At 39.9% G+C, this 22959-nt stretch overlaps 1 protein-coding gene across 1 annotated transcript in view; it reads right to left on the bottom strand.

The window, feature by feature from the left end:
* Positions 1-22959, bottom strand: part of stxbp6 (syntaxin binding protein 6 (amisyn)) — a 71462-nt gene that overhangs the window by 8942 nt on the left and 39561 nt on the right. Inside the window, exons 3-4 of the mRNA XM_034111387.2 lie at positions 4564-4694; positions 4231-4396 (exon numbers count right to left, since the gene is read on the bottom strand). Of these exons, the coding sequence (XP_033967278.1) occupies positions 4231-4396; positions 4564-4694 (297 nt within the window). The remainder of the gene's footprint in view (positions 1-4230; positions 4397-4563; positions 4695-22959) is intronic.

Raw genomic sequence — 22959 nt, 5'->3', positions numbered from 1 at the left:
CTTTGTTAAACACTCAGAGAAAAGCAAGGAGATTAGTCAGCCGCTGACATTATTTCATGACGGGATCATTCTTGACCTTGCTTGCTCAGTTGTTATTTAGTTTAGTCACTGTCATGCAGGTTCAAAAGCACAAAGAACACCAATGGGGAGGAACATGGAACATTCTGTACTGAATGTACCACAGAGCAATTTAGATACTGACTAGTGTAGCTGAAAAATAGCTACTAGGTATTCATGCAAGCCGCCTTCTCTGTGCATTTAATCAGCAGATCAATGTCAGCATCATATAATGTATCAGCCTTAATGTCCGTCATTAAAGTCTGAAATGATATAGAAAAGTACAAAATACTAAGCCTAGCATTAGGGAAGAAACAATTCACCACTGTACTGCCCTCATACGTTATGTGAGTTACCTCAGTGTTAGTCAGTGACTCTGCACAGTCTGACGGAGAGGGGCAAGGACCGTGAACATAACTCACATAACCTTTGGATGTTTCTTTAAAATCCCTTTCAGCATGTAGTCAGCCCCCACAGTGACATAGGGAGGAAAGCTCTGTTAAATACAGTATATTTCTATAAATGGCAACAGAAGAGAGTTAATTCCCTCAAGAGCCAAGAGGAGAGCTCTCAGTTCAGACGGTAGCAGAAAGGTTTTATAAAAATGTAAATTCAACTTTGGGGTCATTTGTGGAATTAATTGTAATATATTCCAACTGTTTGAGACTACTTTATATAAAATGAAGGTTGTTCTTTTGTTTTTGTTTTTTACTTGCTCGCTGTAAGATAATGTAGTCTCCTATAAACATTAACGTACTTCTGTTAGTTCTATCATTTGTTAGTTGGGGATACACATGTTTAACAAAGAAACTTTTTTTTGGTTTATTTATTTAGGAACTCAACACTTTTTAGTTGGGGGTAAAACCTTTTTTTAATTTACAGTGGTCCCAGTACTTTTGCATACTGTACCACCGGCTTACCTTGTCTTAGTAGATGACCGTTGTGTGCAACAAATGCTTTCCTCTTTCTTTTCAAATAGACCTTGCAACGGAAAATGACTGAATCTACAGTTTGGTCTTCTGTGATGGGAAAATATCAAAACATCACAGTCAGTTTTGATGTTCAAAACATGATATCGTTTTAAAATGAGTCAAGAAGGGTTACTGTTTTTGAAATGTTAAATCACAAGTTAAGTGTCTTCAGTTGTCAAAAATAATATAAAAATGGTTACCGTTTGATTATTCATCCATCCTCCCTAATAATAAAATGTACATTTAGTTTAAACCACTAGGAGACAGGTTTGCAAAACGCCAAGTGAAAAAAAGGATATACTTAGGTCACATATTTAACTTTTCATTTAGAATCAGTTCATGAACACTTTGCCAGTCAGCTAGAGAAGCTCAAGTGAAAATAAGGGTATAAAAGGGTCTTACAGTGTGGGCGGCAGCCCAAGTTGGCACTGATAACAAGGCAATTAGCAAACTTGCTGCTTTTATTTCTGGACCAATTACATGCCCCATCAAGGATTAAATACATGGGCCTGTACATCTAGACAGCTTCGAGAGAAGTTTAAAGTATCCCCTCACCGAGAAAACTGTTCACGAAGACATCTTAATCTTAAGTGTTAATTATACTGTTTACATCAGAATATCAACACTTCCAAAACCTTCAATTCATTCATCAGGTGCCTTTTTGGCTCCATCATAAATGTGACCTTATGAGACTTGAGATGACACCCTCTGATTAAATGCAAACACACGGATGTAATGAAGGGATAATATGGCTGCTGTCTCAATTTTTCATTCACAATCGACAGGACCTCATGTAGTTACAACCAGCATGGGGAAATAGGGAAAGATTAAGCTGACAGACTGCTGATGGCATTGTCATGACACCTCTCCCACACATAGAGAAACTGACAACTAATATCATGTTGACTATTTTTATGCTCCCCATCTTGAATGGAAAACCCTACTGTCCCCTCTAGGGTACTTCATAATGGTGTCGATAGCACACAATTCTTGTCATATACACGGTCTACCTTTTGTGATTTCTGGAGGCTGCCATCCCAGAGGATTCTGCAGATAAGAGTCGCCCACAGTTATGGTCCCACACCTGAGCAGCGTCGTGATTTTTGTTTTGCACTGGTGTGAGACTTAAACTGGGGTGGACAGAGTTGGCAGCGGGCTGGCATCCTCTTCTCCTCCTGTCACAATGTACCGCTGACCTGTCAACTTTTTAGTCTATCAGACACTATCCTCTACTCTCTTAGAGCCAGGAGTTCATTATCAGACCATCGGCCAGATGGACTTACAGGATGTTGTCAACGGCACTAAAATACTGTAGCTGATTCTACAAAACCAGAGGGTTGGCTATTTTAAGTACAGAACTATGCTACAGGGCGTCCAAGTGTAATTTTCAGAAATACTGGAGGAGTGTGGTTGCAACATTAGCACTCTATAATCCATCCTATACTAAAGACCACTGTGTTCCTAGCTCTCTGGGAGACCACTACCCTAACACCTACACATAAAATATGCACCAGAGTCTGTTTAAGTATGTTAAACAAAACACAGACATGGTTTTCAGAGTAGGAGGGAGGTCAAGGAAACATAACAACATGCAGCTTTATCGTCAATCAGTGCATAGTGGGCGCACACAAACACAGAGTCAAGTAACAAAGGAAGTTCGATATAACTTATGAGTAGGGATGCTCCGATCGATCGGCCGCCGATCGACATCGGCTGATATTTACTCTCTGCGGTGAACAGATCGGTGCTCTCTATAAATGCTGATCGGGAGAGCCGATCACATGACGTAAAATACATGACACTTTTCTCTGTGCGCGGCAAAACAAGCTCGCCAAAATGGCTTCACCAGTCTGGCAGTATTTTAAGGTGTCCGAAAAAGACAGTAAAATATCGGTATGCAACGTGTGTGAAGCAGAAATCCTGCAGCTCCACCCGCTGTGACGGACCGGTGAGCGGAGCAAAACACACACTAAGAGTTAGACCTAACACACTTAGCTATTTTATCTACCTCTGGAACTAGCTAAACTAGTTTTAAATGTGTTTATTCTTCACTGCCGGGTCACTCATTACTGGATCAGTGAGCTGCATGAGATACTGACGGGCTGTCAGGAGAGAGAGGGGGAGAGGAAAAGAGAGCGCTTCCGCTCATTTCTCCCGTGTTATTATCCAAAGTTAATGTAAACTTGAATAATTTACTTCATTTGAATGTAATAATTATGTTGGTTGTTGTTTGTGGAAGCGCCAGTGAATGAGCCCCATTAACTGAGTTTAAACATCACTTTAAATGGAAGATCCCCATAGCCCCCCCAACCACTCGATCAGTGATTTTATTTATTAGTTTTTACAGAACTCTATTTGAAACATGAATGAACTTTTTTTTTTAAATATCTATCTGGTAAGTGCCTCTTGTATATGTGGGGCAGATGAGCACGCAGCAGGAGGCGGGTTGGCAATGTGGTCCATAAATAATTCCTCATGCAGGTTGAACGTTGTTTAAAGATGAGGGTTGGGGGGTAAACAGATCAATATCTGATTAAACCGCTCGGATGCTGCGTTCCCTACTGCGATTCGCTGTAGAGGAAACCATAAACCAGCACCCCCACCCTCAACCTCCTGTGCAACAAACACACAAATTGCAGATAGGAAATAACCAATTACACAGTTTTGGATGTACAATTTGTAACATTTGGGAATTGTGCTCTGACTTGTTTGATCAGCCTGTCTTCATCTATTAATTGATGAATGATTTTTAAGTGGGAGGTTAGTTTTCACTTGTCTGTTAGAGCTTTTACTGGGATTAGTTTGAAGGGTGGAAACCAATCATAATAATAATAAACTGCACACGTCAAGCACACAATGTAACGTGTCAACATCACATAAATTAGGGGAAGTTATTATTTAGTGCTGTATTGAGTATTTCAATGTGCTGGAAACCAGTTGATCTGTGTCTGATGCTTTGAGTCACAGCTGATGAATGTTGTTGGACATCCTCGTTGACCTCACTTCAGCAGAGTGCTCAACAGATGCTGTGTACGAGGAATAAGCATGCATTTTCATGCACACCAGGTGCTGGTTGTCATCATACATAATCACATTCAAACTGGCTTACAGCACAGTATGACAGTGAGTCTGGCAAAGCAGAGCCACTGTGTTATGAGCAGGAATATTACCAGAGGAGTTGTTGTTATTTTAACTGTCTTACCCCCCAACAGTTTGGACTGACAGTTGACAAAATCTGGTTTCTGTGCGGAGCTGTAGCGCTGGCAGGTGTGGTGAAGGATTTGGATGAAGGTGCATTTCTCTCCTGCTGAGCAAGCAACCCACTGGTCAAAAGCATTCTCGAACATCAGGTCAAACTCTGGACAGTCCTTAGAAAGAAAGAGAGAGGCATGGGTGACAGATGAGTGGTGGAAGTAATTGAAAAGAAACGTTGAAAGCAGGACACAAGAAATATGTTGTATCAGCAATAAGTAGCGTAATTCCTAGCGATAGTAACTACATTAATAGCGGTTGAAAGGCGCTATAAATGACATACTTTATTGGAGTCGATGCCGTTGACCTGCCGTAGCTGGTCGATGGTCCACTGTGACCTTTTTGCGAAAGCAGAAGATCCTTGGAACTGCTTCACCTTAGTGATGGACACGCAGGAGGGTTTCTTATTAGTCACTGTGGAAACAAAACAAGAAAACGCAACAGATAAGTTTTGACTGCAACATTCAATTCCTGAATATAAGGTTACAGTTTAACTTGTGGCCCTGATGTTGATGATATAGTTAGAGAAGCTTTGGATAAGGATAAAACAGTCCAGTTCAGGTCGGAAGATAAGGAATATTAAAGAGTTAAGTAAGTTCAAGCTTGCTTCTGTTGGTGGAAGAAACAAAGGCATGAGTAAAACCCTGGACATTTCACTTTTGGAGCCAACAGCAACAAAGACAATGATAACATTCCCTGTGCAGGAAACACAGCATAACTATAAAAAGACAAACCCTATTAACAAGCACTAGACTTGATATCTATCCTGACAAAATAATACACATACATAGAGAACAGTGTTCCATGCTACTGGTTTTAAGAGTATAACAGTTGGATGTAGTGTTCCTGTCAAAGCAGAAATTGTGCTGGACACAACACATTTCTATTAAAAGAAGTGATATATTTCTTCTAGTGCTCTGCTGACTAAATACAAACAGGTAACACATTGCATTGCGTTCAAGCAGAGAGGTATTACATTTCAATCAAGTCACAAGAGACTAAGAACATAATGATGACATATCCTCACAATGGCATTACAATGCACTTCCATCACAGCTATGATTAGGTATTTTGGAGTTTTAGCAGTTGGTGTAGTTTAAATTATGCTTAGTAGTACAACAACAAGGGGATATAATGTTTTTTAGAAAAAAAATACACTGGATGTTGCCTGAATAGAATATAAAAGCTGAAACAATTGAATTCACATACCAGCAAGAAACAGCTGTCCACAGTTGACTATAATAATGATAACAATGAAAATTATAAAGGAAATTACACCAAGAAGCAAAAATGACTTTTTCACCTGCTGTCCGATGACATCATCATTGCCCTTAGCTTGGCCTCACTCGCCTCAGCATTAAAAAACCTTCACTTCCCTTTCCCTTGATATCATGGTTCTTGTCTCTGGACCACGTGATGTGTGTGTGGCTGGATACGGAAACTCTTTGTACTTCTCAGGGGTAACATGCTCCTTTTTTAACCCCACTAGGGAACCTTGGCTTCCGCTTTCCCACATTTGCCATTGTGTCATCTCAGAAAGATGGAAATGTTGGAGTCACTTTCACTGCTGGTGCTCTTCACTCTGCTTCTCATCTCAAAACAACTCCTTGCGGCTGTTTCCATCTTACATTCTGTTCAGGTTTCTTTTCTAAAAAAAAATCTACCACTCCTTATTTGATTTAAAAAATAAAGGTAGGGCTGGATGTTACGCTAGGTGATACATTCAGTAAGCACATTCCCCTGAGAGGAGGGATATGTTTGAGTATCCATTTATACAGCTGCTGTTAATACTTAAGGTGCCGACCTACGTAAGGTTGCTGGGTGGAACAGATAGAATACAGGCAGCCGGTCATCTCTTTCTAATCTTTTCCTTGTGAAAAGTGAATGATCAGATCTGTCTGGGGTCACACAAAGACCTGCTAGAAACTCTAGACACAATTTTCAAAAGAAGGACGACAGCTGAATGAACCGGTGAGCTGAAGGGAATGAGTCTCGAAACGAAGGTCCTCCAATTTGCAGCGAGCAAGAATACTTTTTCTGAGCTACAATAATGACAAATGATATACTACAGCACAGAACCACTACTTTCCCAAAACTGATGAAGTAAGAAAAGGCCTTATTGCTTTCATTTGATAAGTGGAGGAATGGTAGCCGAGTACAGTTTGATTTCACTAGAAACCATTTCTCTTCTCGCACCTTCATCATATCCTACCAGAAATGTACAATTGGGTTGGAACTCTATTTCTTCATTAGCAATGCCTGACGTCATTTGATTTCTCAAAAAAATATCATAAAATAGCAATAACAAATTTGAAAGAAAATGATGACTATGAATACATGTGTGGCTTAAACTGGTCTGTGAGCCTAACTGCAGGATTATATTGAGAGATAACGTTTGAACTAAATGTACATGAAGTGTTGCCCATATTGGGAACAATTTACAGAATATTCAGTATTAAACTGGTTACGCTGTTTGGCTATTTCTCAATGTTATTACACTGACACCTGAATGCTAAGATGTGTCAGGGAACGAATAAAAGAAAACTGGCGTCTCAAAGCCCTGGGGCTGAATCGACAACACAGAGGTCTTCATTAAACTGCCAGACACTTTTGAGTCTCTAAAATCTATTTCACATTCAGCTGGGGATTCCCACCTTGTCTGAGTTTCTCCCCTGCATATTAAACAATTACAGACAGTTAGAGGGGTTGGCTTTATTGAAACAGCAAGTCCGGAGAAAACTTCTCTCATGATATTTCAACCAATGAGTGACACTGTGAGTTTGGAGAAAACATGTATAAAGATAAATACTTTAAGGGCAACACAATGTCAATAAGCAGGACACAACCACTGATGACAAAAAGTGTTTTAACCGATTATCATTACTCGTGTTATCAATACTTGATATGCGATAGGTCTGATGTACATGTTCTTCTTTGTGAAGAAAAAAACACAATTGATTATAAAAATGGGTATTATCCTGTTGCCTTATGGTAGTCACACTAATTGTCTGACATGAATTGATAATTCAATTTAATTGAAAGGTCAAGTTGAAGTATAGGAGTTATTCCTTATCAACAGTGATGTCAGATGACTTGAGTGTCACTCTGTCCTAATGGCACGCGAGCATCAAATGTGCACTTTTGTATCGCCAGATAAACAAAACCACATACTATCAGATGTGCGGAGAAGACTGGTTGCAAACGCTTAAGAGATGGGTGAGTAAAAGAAGAAGGGAACTATCTTTGAACTATTATCAAAGACACTCACTTCAACATGTATACTTACGGTATAATACAAGTGGTCATAATGCTGAGAAGCTCTTTAATTGGTGTGTTGAGATTAAGAGTCAAAGTTCACTGGGCTTGACCTCTTGTACAGACTAAATAGATAAAGATCCCTCCCTGTACATGAACTGAAGTCAAATGTGAAAGTGGATTTGACCAGCTCTCCTGACTTGTTTCACTTTTACAAAGCAAACATAATAATCCCAATCACACCCTAAACACAATGTAAAAGCATAATAAACTGAAGTGAATGAGCAAACACTGGACAACCACTGAGGGGCTGCCAGAGCCATTGTTTCCATGTGGGCTGTCAGAGGAAGGCCATGGAAACGCTTCCTGTCCTTCTTCTTTCTCATGCTCTGATGGTGACATGCTCTCACTTCCTCCAGGGATCAGTCCCTTGTTGTGCTTGGCAATGCTGCCTGAAAGAAAACTGGTACTGTACTAGTCACAGGCTGCTGACATCACAGAGGAAACCTTCTCAGGATCAGCTTTCTCTAAAAGGAAATATTAGCATTGTTGTGGTTGTGAAATGTGAGCACTAGGAGGAGTTCTCTCAAAAGCAGTAATGACATAAATGATGTGAGAAGTGTGCAGGTTGTCCATTATGAATGCTTACAAGCCAAGTGGAAATACAGCACGATGGAAACACATTAATCCAGAACAACAATGAATGCAATAGTAGGTATGGAACAACTATGGGATTAATGCAGCAACATCTGAGTTTGCCAATGTAACCGTGAAAGCTAACAGAGTATTGAGAAGGACCACCCACATTGGCATAACATTAATTACTTCCTTTCCCTGATATAATACAACTTCATCCTTGTGTCAACAGTGATGCTTATCAAAAATCTCAATCCACAAGCCAGAAATATGATCAGCATTGGCATTTTGAGCCAGCCGAGGGGAGATATGAAAATACAAAACCGCAGAATAACAAAGTTTCCCGTCGGATAAGGGAAGAAAGTTTGAAAGTGTTCAGTCAGAGAGGCACCATATTTCCCTTGGAATGAAAGGTTGTTCCAAGACTCACCCACCAAGAAGAAGTGAAGTAATAAATAAACAAGATAAAAGTCTGGAGGCTCTACACGTACAAACACTGCACAGATTACATTTAGGAAGTTAGAGAACTGCAGATGTATCCGTGTGACCAGTACTGCAGTGTATACTTACCGTATGACTAAAGTGTTACCAATAAGGCAATTCTGTGCTTGTTAAAACATACAATCCACCAAATCCTGTGTGCGACAAGATATTTAGCAGCAGGAATGATCTGACCTCAGCTGTCTGGAATAGTAAATATGAAAACTATACAGAACATTGTAAGACAACGCACTGTAGTCAAGCTTAAAAGAGGAACTCACGTTTATAATAATTGTACTCCTATCTGTTCGGCTTCAAAGACACATTTCACTGACTTTATCTCAACTAGGTGGGCTATGGATCTCTTGACAAATCTGATCGCCTCAGTTAGCACTCAGTTGGCAGTATACAAGGTTGCCATGGCGATGCATTAGCATAGCACAAAAGACACCTGGAGCCAGGACTGGCACCTGGCCAGGTTCAAACGGGGACAGCAAGCTCACGTGCCATACTGACTCTTGGCAGGAATAAAATTACCATGAATAGAAAGTAATTTGGATATCATTAAGAATGTAGGAAATGCTAATTGACAAAGTGCAGAGAGCTGTGTCCTGCTGCCAGTTTGGCTTGGCTGAGGGCCAGAAAGTACCTAAAAAGCGATTGATCTTGTGCGTTTGCAAAAACTGAACAGCTGAATCTACATGAACCAGTCTCATGCAACAAATGATGATTTTCAAAAGAATGTCAAGTATTACTGATTAGATACAAAGAGAGGAACAAGAACAAAAAAACTACATAAACAGTTATTAGGAATTTCATGACAACAACCATTTCAGTGCCAACTCAATGCCAACATTCTGATAAAAAGACGGTCCTTTTGTCCACAGTACCGCAGGTAATTAAGCTATCATAAGAAACATAGTTAATATAATTACATAAGAGCTGTAGGTGCCAGGCAAACAATGTCTCTTAGATGTGTTACAATCCAAAAAGATTGATTCCTCTCTCCCGAACAGCTGTTGGCACATCTACCTCTTCCTATCTCTTGCTAAACAAAATAGCACACACACTTTCATTTTTGTGACAATTTATTAAACTCACTGTGACACATTTCGTCTATAAACATATTCAAGTTTACAGTTTACAGAAATATATAAAACCTATTCAGTACTGAACATGTGGAAGTCTTTTTTGTCTTCCTTTAACATATTTTAAAACAAAGAACCAGTCTGGGTTTGGTTGAGATATGATCACCTTATGCAATTTAGGAAAAGAATAAGCAGAATGTTTTCATTATTAGAGGCAAACATTAAGAGGCATCATTACAGGTGGGGTAGGTCATTTTGGAGAAACCAGCTCGAGTGCGCTAGAATTTGAAAGTACACAGGCGGAAGAAATCTGCCACTTCCTTACAGAGCCCCTCCTCCAACACACACGAACGCGCACATGACCAATGAGGGCACGAGATAAGTTTGTGCACAGATGGAAGGCTGACAGGCAGGTAGGCCATCCAGTTATTTTAGCCGGGCCGGCTAAAATGATTGGTCGTGCTTTTTACAGCGCTACAGCTTTTATGGATTTTTTGTCAAAGCACTTCAGATATTCATTGCTATCGGGATGTTAAGAGCATTCCATGGAATATAACAAAAAGTGTATCTCGAGCCGGTTTCTCAAACTTACCTACCCCACCTTTAAATGAGTTGAATTACATAAAAACATATTGGCTTATGTATAAGCTCATTACTTGTGTTAAAAAGAACAACAACCTGAAATGATATCTGCTGCTATACTTATGGGTTGGACCCTGTTTAAGCATCATGGTAGCAAGAACACTAAAAACAGTGGAACACAGTCTGCCTTACATGTTGAATTTCTGCAGTGTGTTATTAGAGCTGTCCTCGGAGAGCATGTCCAACACTTTCACTGTCTGGCTCTGTGATTACAGGTCTATTGGAAAGCTGCTTGAGCTGGAACACACTGTTATCTTCAGAAATAAGCTGTCACTGGAATGAACCCCAGAACAAAAGCCTCTACAGTCTGTTCATTGAGTTGAAAACAAAGTGACTCCATTGTATAAGGCCTCTTCAGATAGGATGGGTGTGATGCAGTGTCTAGGCACCAATAGTAGAAGGGAGTGCATATAGCATGGTGAATAACAGATACAGAATAGAGATCAGCTTGGTTCAACGCTCGGTGAAGAACAAGTTACTCACACAACCGATACAGAGACTATGAGACTATCTAAACAGCACTAACAATGGAGCTATGCAGAGTTACACGTAGTCATACTACAATGAAACATTTGCTCAAGACTGTGACAACGCACTCACTATGAAAAGTTCACATTAACGTATTCAAATATATATTTAAGTATATATAAACTTTATTCCATGACAACATTTGTAATCAGCCAGCCAGCAGCCGCAAACAGTAACTATCTGACTTTCACTTTAATCACAACCAAAAGGCAATGATCCTTTAAATTGCATTTTTGCAAATTATTGATATAATATATATATTTTCAATATTTGTTGAAATACGGCTGTCTGTCAGGGCTGGCTGACACAGCTCACAACTGTTACAAGAAAAATAGTTATTTTGACACCTTATAGTGTACTAAACTTTTATTTAAGCAGCTGTATTTTATTATTCTGTGACTAATCATCACTAAAAACAGCAATTATACTAATAGATGTAAACCCTCACAGTAGGAATATGCATTAAGTACTGCTAATGGCTGTTAAAAGCATTGAAACAGCAGGAGACTATGAATCGTTGTTTTTTTAAGAAATGTTTCCATATAAATAAAACACATTTTAATGAACCTTACAATAACTCGCATGGCAATCATATGATGTCAAGTTTGCATCATTTTCAAACCATATGTTCATAATAAAGTGAGTCTGGCCCTTTTAAATGTCAAGTGGGCCTACTTCTTTTCATCTGAGCTCAATCAAACGTAAGAGTTCAAAACAAAAATGAACTTTTCTGTTTTAATCATAGCAGCTTTTGCCTCAAGTTACATCTGTTATCCATCCAATTAGAACACTCACCCAAGGAAACACACATTCAAACAAATTCTGGAAGCTTGACAGATCATGGGCGTCTGCCTATTACAATTAAAAAAAAGTTTCTTTAAGTTCAGTTTAAACTATAGACTCAGAGAAATTAGTTATTGAATAAATGGGGCTGACCTGAAATATTCAATACAAGAGTTACTTGAATTGAATACTTATATAACAGTGAGAAAAAACAAATTGAGTAATTTAAAGAAAATACAAATAGTTCCCGATGTAATTGCATAACATTTGGGGCAACGCCATATATTGTCATCTAAATACTTACAATGTGATGTCAGATGTCAATTTTCCATTGATGTTTGACATGTTGAGTGCAGCTAAAAAAAACTATGAAAAATGAGGGTCAGTGGGAGATAAAGGTAAGAGGAAGCAAAGGCCATTGGAAAAACAGAGATATGAAAGCGCTCCTAACACTAGGATGGGTCAAATGCAGAGAAACCGTTTCGTTACTAGTACCTGTACTACAGTATGTAATGACAATACAAGTTGAATCATTTAGGGCTTCACCTCCCCAGCAGTTGCCAAGACAAAACAAATGAAAGATATATTTAAGTTTCATAGCAAGTGATAAATGGTTTCACACCCACAATACATCAGGCATTTATAATACTTAAAGGTAGGGTAGGTAATTCACTTCAGAAACCATTTTTGTTATATTCCATGGAATGCTCTTAACATCCCGATAGCAATGAATAAATTAAATGCTTTGACAATAAATACATACAAATATTTCATCTGTGGAAGCCGTGGCGCTGTACAAAGCTAGTCCAATTATCTGCCTCGGCCCGCGGCAGTTAATTGGATGGCTTACCTGCCTGTCAGCCATCCATCTCGTGCACAAACTTATCTCGTGCCCTCATTGGTCATGTGCGTGTTCGTGTGTGTTGGAGGAGGGGCTCTGTAAGGAAGTCTGAAGGAAGGGGCAGATTTTTTTCGGTTGTGTACTTTCAAATTCTAGCGCACTCGAGCTGGTTTCTCCATTCTTACCTACCCTACCTTTAATATCTTATTGATGCTTTTTGAAGTTGTTTGTTCAGGACTATAGTCATGGGCCCTTTCTCATTTCTCTAACTCCCCTCCTCGAATCCCCTCCTCGACTCCTATCCTCGAGACTTAGTCCCGCCCACAGGAGATGCGAGCGGAGGAGCCGAGGAGGGGAACCGAGGAGAGAGGAGGGGAAGCAGCAGGCGGTTAGAGAAATGAGAACTCCTCTCCTCTGAGCGGTCATTTTAAAGAGACGTCCATTAATGATGACAGGAGGCACAGCAGCCCTCTGTCTGATGGACAGATGTGTTCATGATGACTTATATATTTACTTTGATTCATTCACAGTGCGGTGTAATGAGACAATAACAGGCTACAGATGCGGACACGCACACACACACACATATATATGTATATATTTATATAAATATATACAATTTCAGAATCAAACCGAGCATTCATAATAACGTAACAATATCAGAGACTGGATATATCCCCCCCCCTCTCTCTGGTCGCTGCAATGAGGAAAATAAATTACGGGCCAAAAGTTTTATTTACAAGTATTACAAGTTAAGCAGAGGACACCAAACCAACTGAGACCTGTCTGTCCGCTGCATCTACACACACACTGTACCACACACACCTAAACATAATCAGGCTACAGCTGTTGCGTATTTTATTATGTGAAGCACTGAATGGTTTTAGAAAAATATCGACTCTTTGTTTGTAGATATCTACTAAACTAAAGCAAATAAAGAGAGTAGGCCTGTTATAGAGTAATATATATTATACACACTGCTCTGCTTTCTGCAAGGACCTCACAGCTGTTCTCTCTGTAAACATCGCGTCACGATGAAAGCAGTTTCTAAAATAATATCCAGGGGATGCATGCAGAGCTGTCATTGGCTGAGATAAGTCCGGCCGTGCGTCACGACTCTTTGAAACATCTCTGTTCCCGGAAATGCATCGATGAAGGAGCCGTGGAGGAGCCATCACTGTATCCTTGGTTATAGCTCCTCCAGAGAGGCTCCTCGATGCTCGGTCCTCGACGTGCATTTAGAGAAATGAGATGTCCTTCAACATGGCGCGCTAAAATTCATTTCCGGGTCACTACCGGAGGACAGAGGAGTCGAGGAGTGGGATTTGATGAAATGAGAAAGGGCCATGGTGGCAAGTTAGACAAATGTCAAGTGCTGCCAAATAAACCCGTATGTGTGGTTTTCTACCCAACAATTCATCAGGAATCGATCAAGCATCTGATATATCAGAGGAATTGATATTGGAATAGGTAAAGATCAAATCCAATAGCAACATTTAATCACAACGAAGGAAAAGCATAACCTCTTGGACTTATAAGAAGATAAACCATGGAGAAACATCACGATCAAAAGCAGAGGGTAAGAAACCAATCAGACCGCCTGCTGAGACAGGTCATCGCGTTTCTCTTTTTCATCTTGCCTTCTGCTCCTGTGCACATCCAGGGAGGAAACACACGGTCTCTGTGAGGCCTGTGTTCCACATTATGACCCTCTGAGCTCGTCCATCACCCCCTGCTCCATGGACCACTTAATAACCCGGCCATTCAGCCCCCGCCCACATAGTAGTCATTCCTCCAGAGCCAGAGCCCACGGATTCAAGGAAATATTTAAGTACAATGGGGCACCCACCTGAGGCTTCTTCTACTCTGATGCTCTGAAACAAACATCCTTTCAGCCTTTCATTGTTCCCAAGGGGTCATGCTTAACCTGAACTGATTGTGTTTCTGCATGACCAGTTTTACGCTATAAATGACATGTTTTGTTGTTTGTTGGAAGAAGATGAAGTTAGAAACAAACAGGAAGACAGGTAAATATGACTGTTAGAAAGACAACTTGTAGAGAAAGAGCGTGAGGGATGGAGACACAAAATCAAAGGAGGTGGTGTCAGGTCAGTTTTGAAGTACACTCATCTCAGTGAGGAAAGAGATAAAACACGTACAGAACCTGTTGCACTTGCCAGAACTCTGGAGAGTGTTAATAAACGAAGACCTCATTGCAATGTAATCTGGATATAATCACGCAATAGCACGCGTGGTATTTCTAACAGTCAAAACAAAACATTCCTCAACACTTACTTCTTCAAAATGACCTAAACTAATGGGCCTGGAAGACAAATCTTCAAATCCAAAACAACCTCCCTGTCAAACCTGGGCCACGTAATGTTATACGGAAATAATTAGTGATAACCTGTTAGTGAGCACGAGATGGATAGTGCTTTCAGGTGGGAGGTAAATATGTTGTTCATCTTAGAGGCATACTGTACTACCTGTTTACCATAATAAAGAAACATGTCTTTAATATAACAAATCTGAACTGCTCTTTTATTATTTCACTTCTATGAATTAGACCTTACTTGCTTTAATGTTATCACACAAACCATCCTACCTTACTCGTTATACCTTTTGGGATACAAGGGTACTGTATGTATCCATTGTCTGGCTTTCGGTTCTTTAATATTCACAATCTAAGAATTGAACTCTAATCATTTACAAATTGATTGATGTAACTATTATCCCACTATCTTAAATTGTCCAGAGCCATTACTAAAACGTCTGTTGGAGTTGGATTAAAAGCTGGTGAGTCATGCAAGGGAATTCTACCTTAAGCCCTAAAAAGGGAAGTTAAATGATGAATCAAAGCATTACACTTCAGGCTTGTTTCCAGATCTCATTTCCTGGCCCATCTGTTTTCTTTTAGACAAGGTTTAGTGAAGCACCGTCTGTGACTAATATGGAAGGAGAGACATGTTGCACAATCCACTTTATAGAATCAAGAATGTTTACTGCTTTTTAAGAAAGCCCTTCAAAAAATAGACACGTTTCCTTGTCATGGTTCTGATTCAGAGAAAGATATTTTTGGCACGAAAACGGCAGAAAACATTTTTTGAATAGCAAAGAAAATGATTGAACCATGTAATACTATGCTGCACGGCACTTTGCTGTTTTGAGCCTTCAGACAGTCTACTTTTCATAAGATTAAGGATAAAAAAAGGATTGTTGTTTTTGTTTCAAAGGACATGCTGTAGCTTCTGTCAAAGACGAAAACATTATGTTTTGAAAAACATGTTTTTTGTTCTGGGACTGAAGGAGGGTTGCATTTCACATCCCTTCCACGTACTATATGTCAGACAGGATTAGCAGCACCCAAGGTTTTCTCAGGATACAGAGTGAGGATGAGGTTAATATCTCATCTGGAGTGAGTACAACTTCACACATTATAAAAGATAAACCTTATGAAATCTGTTAGTCACCATGGTTAGGTAGGGACCCCTGCTCCGTAAGCAACAGGAATGAATACTCAACTCCCACTTATTCTCTAAGATTGAAGATCACACAACTGTATGATCTGCATAAAGCAAGAGGCCAACTTTCCTGCTACATCTGTTCTAAAGTCTTTCTTTAAATGCAATACACACAGCAGAACAAACTGTTTGAGCTTTTGACAAATGTATGATTTTGATGAAAAACATCAGTCTTCCTGGCCAGTGACAGCAAGAACCTCCTCCAAAAAGTTCAGACTACTGTAGTATCAAGGTCATGACGACAGCTAACTGAGCCACACATTACATTTAAAAAACATCAATTTACAAAGAACAGAAGGCCGCACCATGTATGCTACTTATGAATGAACAACTCTCAGCAGGTATTATAATAGCATTTTAGATTCCAGCGACTTCAATAATCTCTTTTACACTATAACTGTAGGCGAACTTGGTCACTATTACTATAACGTTGCAGTCTTCTTGGCCAGGTCGGCATTGAAAATGAGATTTTATCTCAATGCTTTTTTATCAGGTTAAATAAAGGTTAAATACAACTATAAAAGGAGCTCAGGGACATTTTATGCCTAAGCTGGTTACAAGTTTCCCTTAAAGCAGCCCCTTTGCTGTCTACGTTGACATAGTGATCTAAAAAGATATTATAGCTGGTCTCCAAAGTGACGCAATGGTGACATACTTAACAAAATGATTTGTTCAGTAGTAAATTGTAGTCAATAGTAAAAGGTAGTCCCTAACATGAGGGTCACAAAATGCACTTAACTTATACACTCTACTGCATCAGGAAATGAACTGTGGTCTGTGAGTCCTGTTCCCAGAATAATTTGTTCACAGTGGGGAGGAGGATGATTTATTTAGTACCCACCACAATACAATAACAAAGAGGGAAATCTGGCCATATAAACATATACAATTGTACATTAGGAACATGTGTGCAGTGATAAACATAGGGTTTTAGAGTGACACATGGCTGTGTAACACAACCTGGATCTGCATCAAGAAGTTTATGATCATGTCAAACAGACGCGTCAGATGAATAGCTGCAGTCTGGGGCCTTTAATTAGGACAAAACAGCACTGTAAACCTCAAAGACACCTGGGTAAATGAGCCTAGTTTGGTCACACTTTAATGAATGTATGATGTTATCTTGTGTGATGTAGTGTTGTATGATTTTGAGCTATTAAAGTAGGTATTAAAACAAGCAGCACCACTGTGTGTGCCTGCTGCTAGTGTATACAGAGAAAAAGTGTGGCCTCTAACTTGCTGAAGTATTGGAAAAGCTACCATTGTCAACAATAACAAACCTGAAATCCAGATCAATACCTTTTTCAAGTATCCAATTAGGCGTGCTGGCTCACTCGCTGGATGTATATTATATTGGTTTTCAGAACCTTCATAGGGACAAGTATGTAGCTGATTTAACCAACTTCTAACTCAAGAAGTTTAACAGCAAGTAGTGCAGCTACTCTGTCTATCATTTCAGACAGACAGTATATATTTCCAAATGAACAGTTATTTATGAAATACACTGTGCTGTTGAAGCCAAATGAGGTCAATTTTAATTTCCTAAGGTGCTATAGGCAAAACCCATCTTATTTTACACATTGTATGTTATTATCTATGGATATAAATGTATTAAGAAAAAGTTGAGAGAACATTTTGTGCAAGGGCATAAACCCCCCCAACCTATCTCTTTGCCCTACGTGGCGAGTTTTCTGATCAGATGACGGATCATAAAAACCCACACACACACATACTACACTGCAACAGGGCACAGATTGCTACCCTGGCAGGATGGATCACAAACATGCAGGAAGTTTCCTTTGCTCCCATAAGTCATAGGGTTTCCATCTGGTCTTTCCATGGATGAATGTTTCATGTAGCAGGAAAACAGCTGGGGGTTGTGAGAATGATATTGAACTACAGTATGATATCATTTTTCTTTTCCCTTCCAACTTAAATGCAAGAGGAAAACATCTGTGGTTTTGGCTTCAGTTCATCTTGTAGAACCCACTATCAAGCAATTTCAAACAGCTGAACTAAAAGGAACATTTTAAAATATCCCCTGATGTCCCACAGATCCCCATTGTCCTACCCTGTGTGTGCTTGGCATCCCACTAGTACACAGTGTGTACTGATACAGCACTGTGAAAAAGTCTGCAGGGGTGCTAAGCCATGCCCTTAATGTGAAATACCAGCACAGAGCCCACCCAGTGTCTGACAGAGGAGGTCTCAGCAGGGGGGGGGGTAGAGCCCCTGCAGTCTGCTGTCACCAGGCTGTTCAGCCACACTGCTGCCTGGAGAGAGTGAGAGGCCAACGTGCCAGAACACATCCTATCTAACCTTTACATACTGATCACTCAGCATCAATCCCCCTGACTAACTAGTGTTAGCTGAACACCTGCTATGAAAAAGTTATGAGTATATTTTTTTATTTATATATTATTAGTGCCCTTGTCAAGTCCAACTTTTAAAAACCTCCACAGCAGTCCCTGCAATGCATCGGCAACTACGACAAATGGTTTGGTGCATAATTGATCCCATCTTCTGGTACTGAATGTCTTAATGCCTACAGTACATAGTTTGTGGTCCCAGTGTGAGAAAAAGTTTTTAGAGAGTACTTGTCCATGGACAAGTGAGTTTGGCAATTTACTTGTCCGAATACATTTTTCACTTGTCCAGAATTGACAAAAATTGGGGCCACTGGAATCTTCTTCCTCATCGTATTTTTTACATTTTCCCACAGTTTTTACAACACCGCTAACGTAAGTGAGCGGTAACATTTTACTGCATCACACATAGGGTTGGGTATCGTTTGGATTTTAACGATTCCGGTTCTGCTTTTCGATTCTGGTTATTTTCGGTTCTCGATTCCGGTTCTTTGAGAGGGTAAATCAGTCCCATGACAAACTGGGAGAAAAATATATTTATGAAAACATTAAGTCAAATCTGTATTCCTATTTACAAATCACTTCATACTGTTGAATTTCTTACGGTTATTGAATACAATTATATAAAAATAATCTCTGCATTGTTTAGTTAGTTCTAAGTGGTGCAGTTTGAGAATGTACAAAGACTCCAGCTCATTCAAAACTCTGCAGCTAGACTACTGACTAATACCAAAAGGAGGGAACACGTTAGTCCTGTCTTAGCTACTCTACACTGGCTTCCTGTAACTTTTAGAATTGATTTTAAGGTACTTCTCCTCATATACAAGGCTCTAAAAATGGACAAGGACCCAGCTACATTGCTGACTCTCTAATGAACTACACACCTGCCAGAACACTGCGATCATCAGATGCAGGTCTATTAGAGGTCACCAGAAAGAGTCATAAAAGAAGATCGGTGATGCAGCCTTTGTAAACTACGCCCCAAAACTGTGGAACATGTTACCCAACAATATTAGGGAAGCCAATACATTAGGCATTTTTAAAAGGCAGCTTAAAACCTATCTTTACCAAAGCATTTGACTGATTTTACACTATTATACTGCACTATTCTCTGTGATTGACATTGCACTATTTCTCTGTTTTATTCCCCATGTTTTTATTTTTAATTATTTTATCCCACTTTATGCTTTGCTCTTGCTGCTTGTTTTACACTGATTTTATGTCTTGTTTTTTACTGATGTAAAGCACTTTGAACTGCAATCCCCTGTATGAAAGGTGCTATACAAATAAAGTTATTATTATTATTATTATTATATTTATAGCCTATAGGCCTAGCGCTTTTCTACAACTCAAAGACACTTGCACGCTTACACATGTCCTGCAATACACATGCTGCAGCTGCCCAGCTACTCACTGTTTGTAAAAGTTAATAAATAGTATAAATAGCATTTCAATAATGTACTTTCTATACCCTGCTTCATAAACAATACTGACATCCCTGTGCTCCTCCGAGCCTGGGGGTCCGGGGATGTGAGGACAGCGCGAGGACACAGACAGGGAGGCTGCTTCACTTCATAAAGGAAATGGTGGTCAATATTAACAACACAGGAGCTAAAACGCTTAATAACCTTCATTACGTGTTAGAGAGAGAACATAAGAACGTTTGACAAAGATGCGGCTGTTAACGGGCAGCAGATCCGCTGTGTGTAGAAAGAGAGAGAGAGAGACGCTGAGCTGCACCATGCAGCGATCAGCTGATACGGAGCATAGAGAGAGCTGCAGTCCGCGGGGCTCGGCCTCCTGTCCTCACAACTCTTATTAATCCCGGTACCGGACAATTGTTATTTGTTCCTACTCGGAACCGAGTTTTGCTTCCCAACCCTGCCACGGTGCTACACTTCCCGCCCCGCCCCCGTCTAACTGTACAGAAAGCGGCGAGATGCATTTCCTTAGGAATCGACAAGCAGAACCGAAACTAACATTTATAAACGAACAATGGCGGACACGGACAATTTGCGAATGAGTTCTGCCTTTTGTAAACTGAATGTATCAATAATTTGTCAATAAATCGGGGCGAAAAACGTCACTTGTCCGCCGGACAAGTCAATTGAAAGATCTACTTGTCCGATATTGTAAATAACACGTCCCGGACGGTGGGACGTGTACTTTTTCGCACACTGGGTCCAATTGGGTCTTTTTAATGTTTGTAAGTAGGGAGGCGTGTGGCGCAGTGGACTAGTGCACAGGTTCAAACCCAACTGCAGTCAGCATGTTGTTGTGTCCCTGGGCAAGACACTTCACCCCAAATTGCTCCTGCCCACAGTATTGAGCATGTAAGTCGCTTTGGATAAAAACGTCTAACAAGTAACATGTAATGTAAGTATCATTGCGTTTGGTCACGTGCATATTCTATTCCATGCATTTCTACTCTAGATGCATCACGAACAAAGTTGCAGATCAGCACTTTAGTTGACCTCAAAGCAAAGTATTGTATGTGTGCTCAACACCCATCAAGGATTGCAGCAGTGAGTAGTGTTATGTATCCCATATGATACACAATACTACGAAATAATGAATATTTGCTGTTGGTATTAGGTAAAAAACATGTATATAATGCCAATTGTAAGGGCTTAAGCTAATGACAAATTATCTGCTTAAAAATACTGCAAACTTGAAAAGGGTCCAACCAGCATAATTGTTAAAGATTTTATTTGCTTTTGCATTTCATGAAAGATACTGTATGAAATTCTCATTCTGACTGGTCCTTCTCAGAAAATGTAATAAAATGTAAATAAAAAAAGTTGAACACTTTTGGCCCAGGTGTTTTCCATTGGCAGGATTCCCACACATCGTGAGTAAATCCCGGCATCTCAGCATTTGCTGATTCTTGCATTTTCAGATTAGGTACAAGGATTACAGGTTGAAAAAACATTCCCCAAACTCTAACGGTCAAAAACCTGCTTAAAAAGCCTTTGGATTATGTCAAAAATGCATTGTCACCTTGTCACAGCCTTGCCTAGTGACAAGGCTGTTTCTCTCACTTTGAGGAAAGTTGGCACTTTCAACCAGAAAGCAGCAAGAGGCAACTGAGCCAACTATTATGGATGTGCAGGAGATGTATCCCAGCTTTGTGGTATGTAAGACAGGCAGAATGAAATGGCAGCTTCTGGTCATTTGGTTAAAATAAAATCGTTAATGATCACATTGCACTGAGAATAATCTAAGGACAGCCAAAAAATACAACTTCACTTAGATGTGGAACTTTCTTCAATAGCTGGATGGCAATGTATGGCTAAAAATGACTGTAGCCATGACATATATCAGCGTTGTGCTCCTTCATGCAACTTTAAATAAAGTACAGCGTTTTGAGTTAATGTTCGTCTTGATAGTTCTTGATCGTAGTCTGGATCATGGACCAAATTGTGTCTCACATATCCAGCATGGCTTTGGGCTCTGATTGAACATCTCAGTGGCGTTCCTGGGAAAGGTGTGAGGTGGTGGGGGGGGGAGCATATGTTTTCAGTTTCCTGGTGAGGTTCCCGCATGGAAGCAACTTCCCTACAGTGAGTGTTGTAGATACAGAAAAGGACTCCAGCTGCTCCTCTGGGTGACCTTCATTACCACAATTAGCATGCATGCCACTCACAGACACACTAGACTTGGGTTAATGCTGCTCTAAAAGCCTAGGCAGTGAGGAGAAGAGTGAGGGGCATGACACAGCTGCCCGGTGAAAGACAAATAGAGACAGAACAAGTTGAGTTCACAAAGTTCATCGCTTTTGCCTTTTATGTTAAATACCAAAATGTGTATTTATTCAAAGTTGACAAGCAGAAATTATATACATCACTTGTCATTGCCAACTTAAGTAATAGTAGTTACTAGCTTACCTGTACATCGTTCTGTACTTTAGAATAATGAGACCATGATTGAGGCCATATTAATATATCAGATATATTGTATCTCTATTGTATCTCTAACCAGGCTCCATTTTATTTCATCTGTAAGACAACTAGATGGGCAGAAATATTTGTTCACTTGAGACTTCAGAGCGTGGGCATATCCCCTAAAAAAGGTTTTGTTGCATAACACCCATGAAACCCCAGACTTAACAGCACAGATTTATCGACGTGTTCATGTTCTTGCGAAATGAATTTCCACAATAAACATATTGCAAAGGGCAACCTATCGATGCAGAGACTCATAAAGCCGACGGCCTCGGGTCCCTCTTGGCCTGATGGACCAGAGCTGTAATAAAGACAAGCCCTCAATCCCAAACTTAACTGCCAACAAAAGAAACAACAAAAGATGCAATTTTATAGATGTAGACCAATTTCAGGCAAGTGGCCCTACTTTATGTCTGAAAACAGCCAGATATGAACCAAAGAGGTGCAGCTTAAATGATTTTGCAATGAAGTAGTGTCACAGACAATGCATTTCTTATTAGCCCAATATGATAAATTAGCTCTAACAGGCTGTATTCCTACAGCACAATTCTGCCGTGTTTTCCAATTGTCCAAATGTAGTTTGACTTGCACTTTA

The sequence above is a fragment of the Pseudochaenichthys georgianus genome, chromosome 22 (genome assembly GCF_902827115.2).
Source record: "Pseudochaenichthys georgianus chromosome 22, fPseGeo1.2, whole genome shotgun sequence".
Taxonomy (NCBI): domain Eukaryota; kingdom Metazoa; phylum Chordata; class Actinopteri; order Perciformes; family Channichthyidae; genus Pseudochaenichthys; species Pseudochaenichthys georgianus.
The sequence above is the reverse complement of the archived record's forward strand: the minus strand, read 5'-3'. Positions and strand labels throughout refer to the sequence as shown.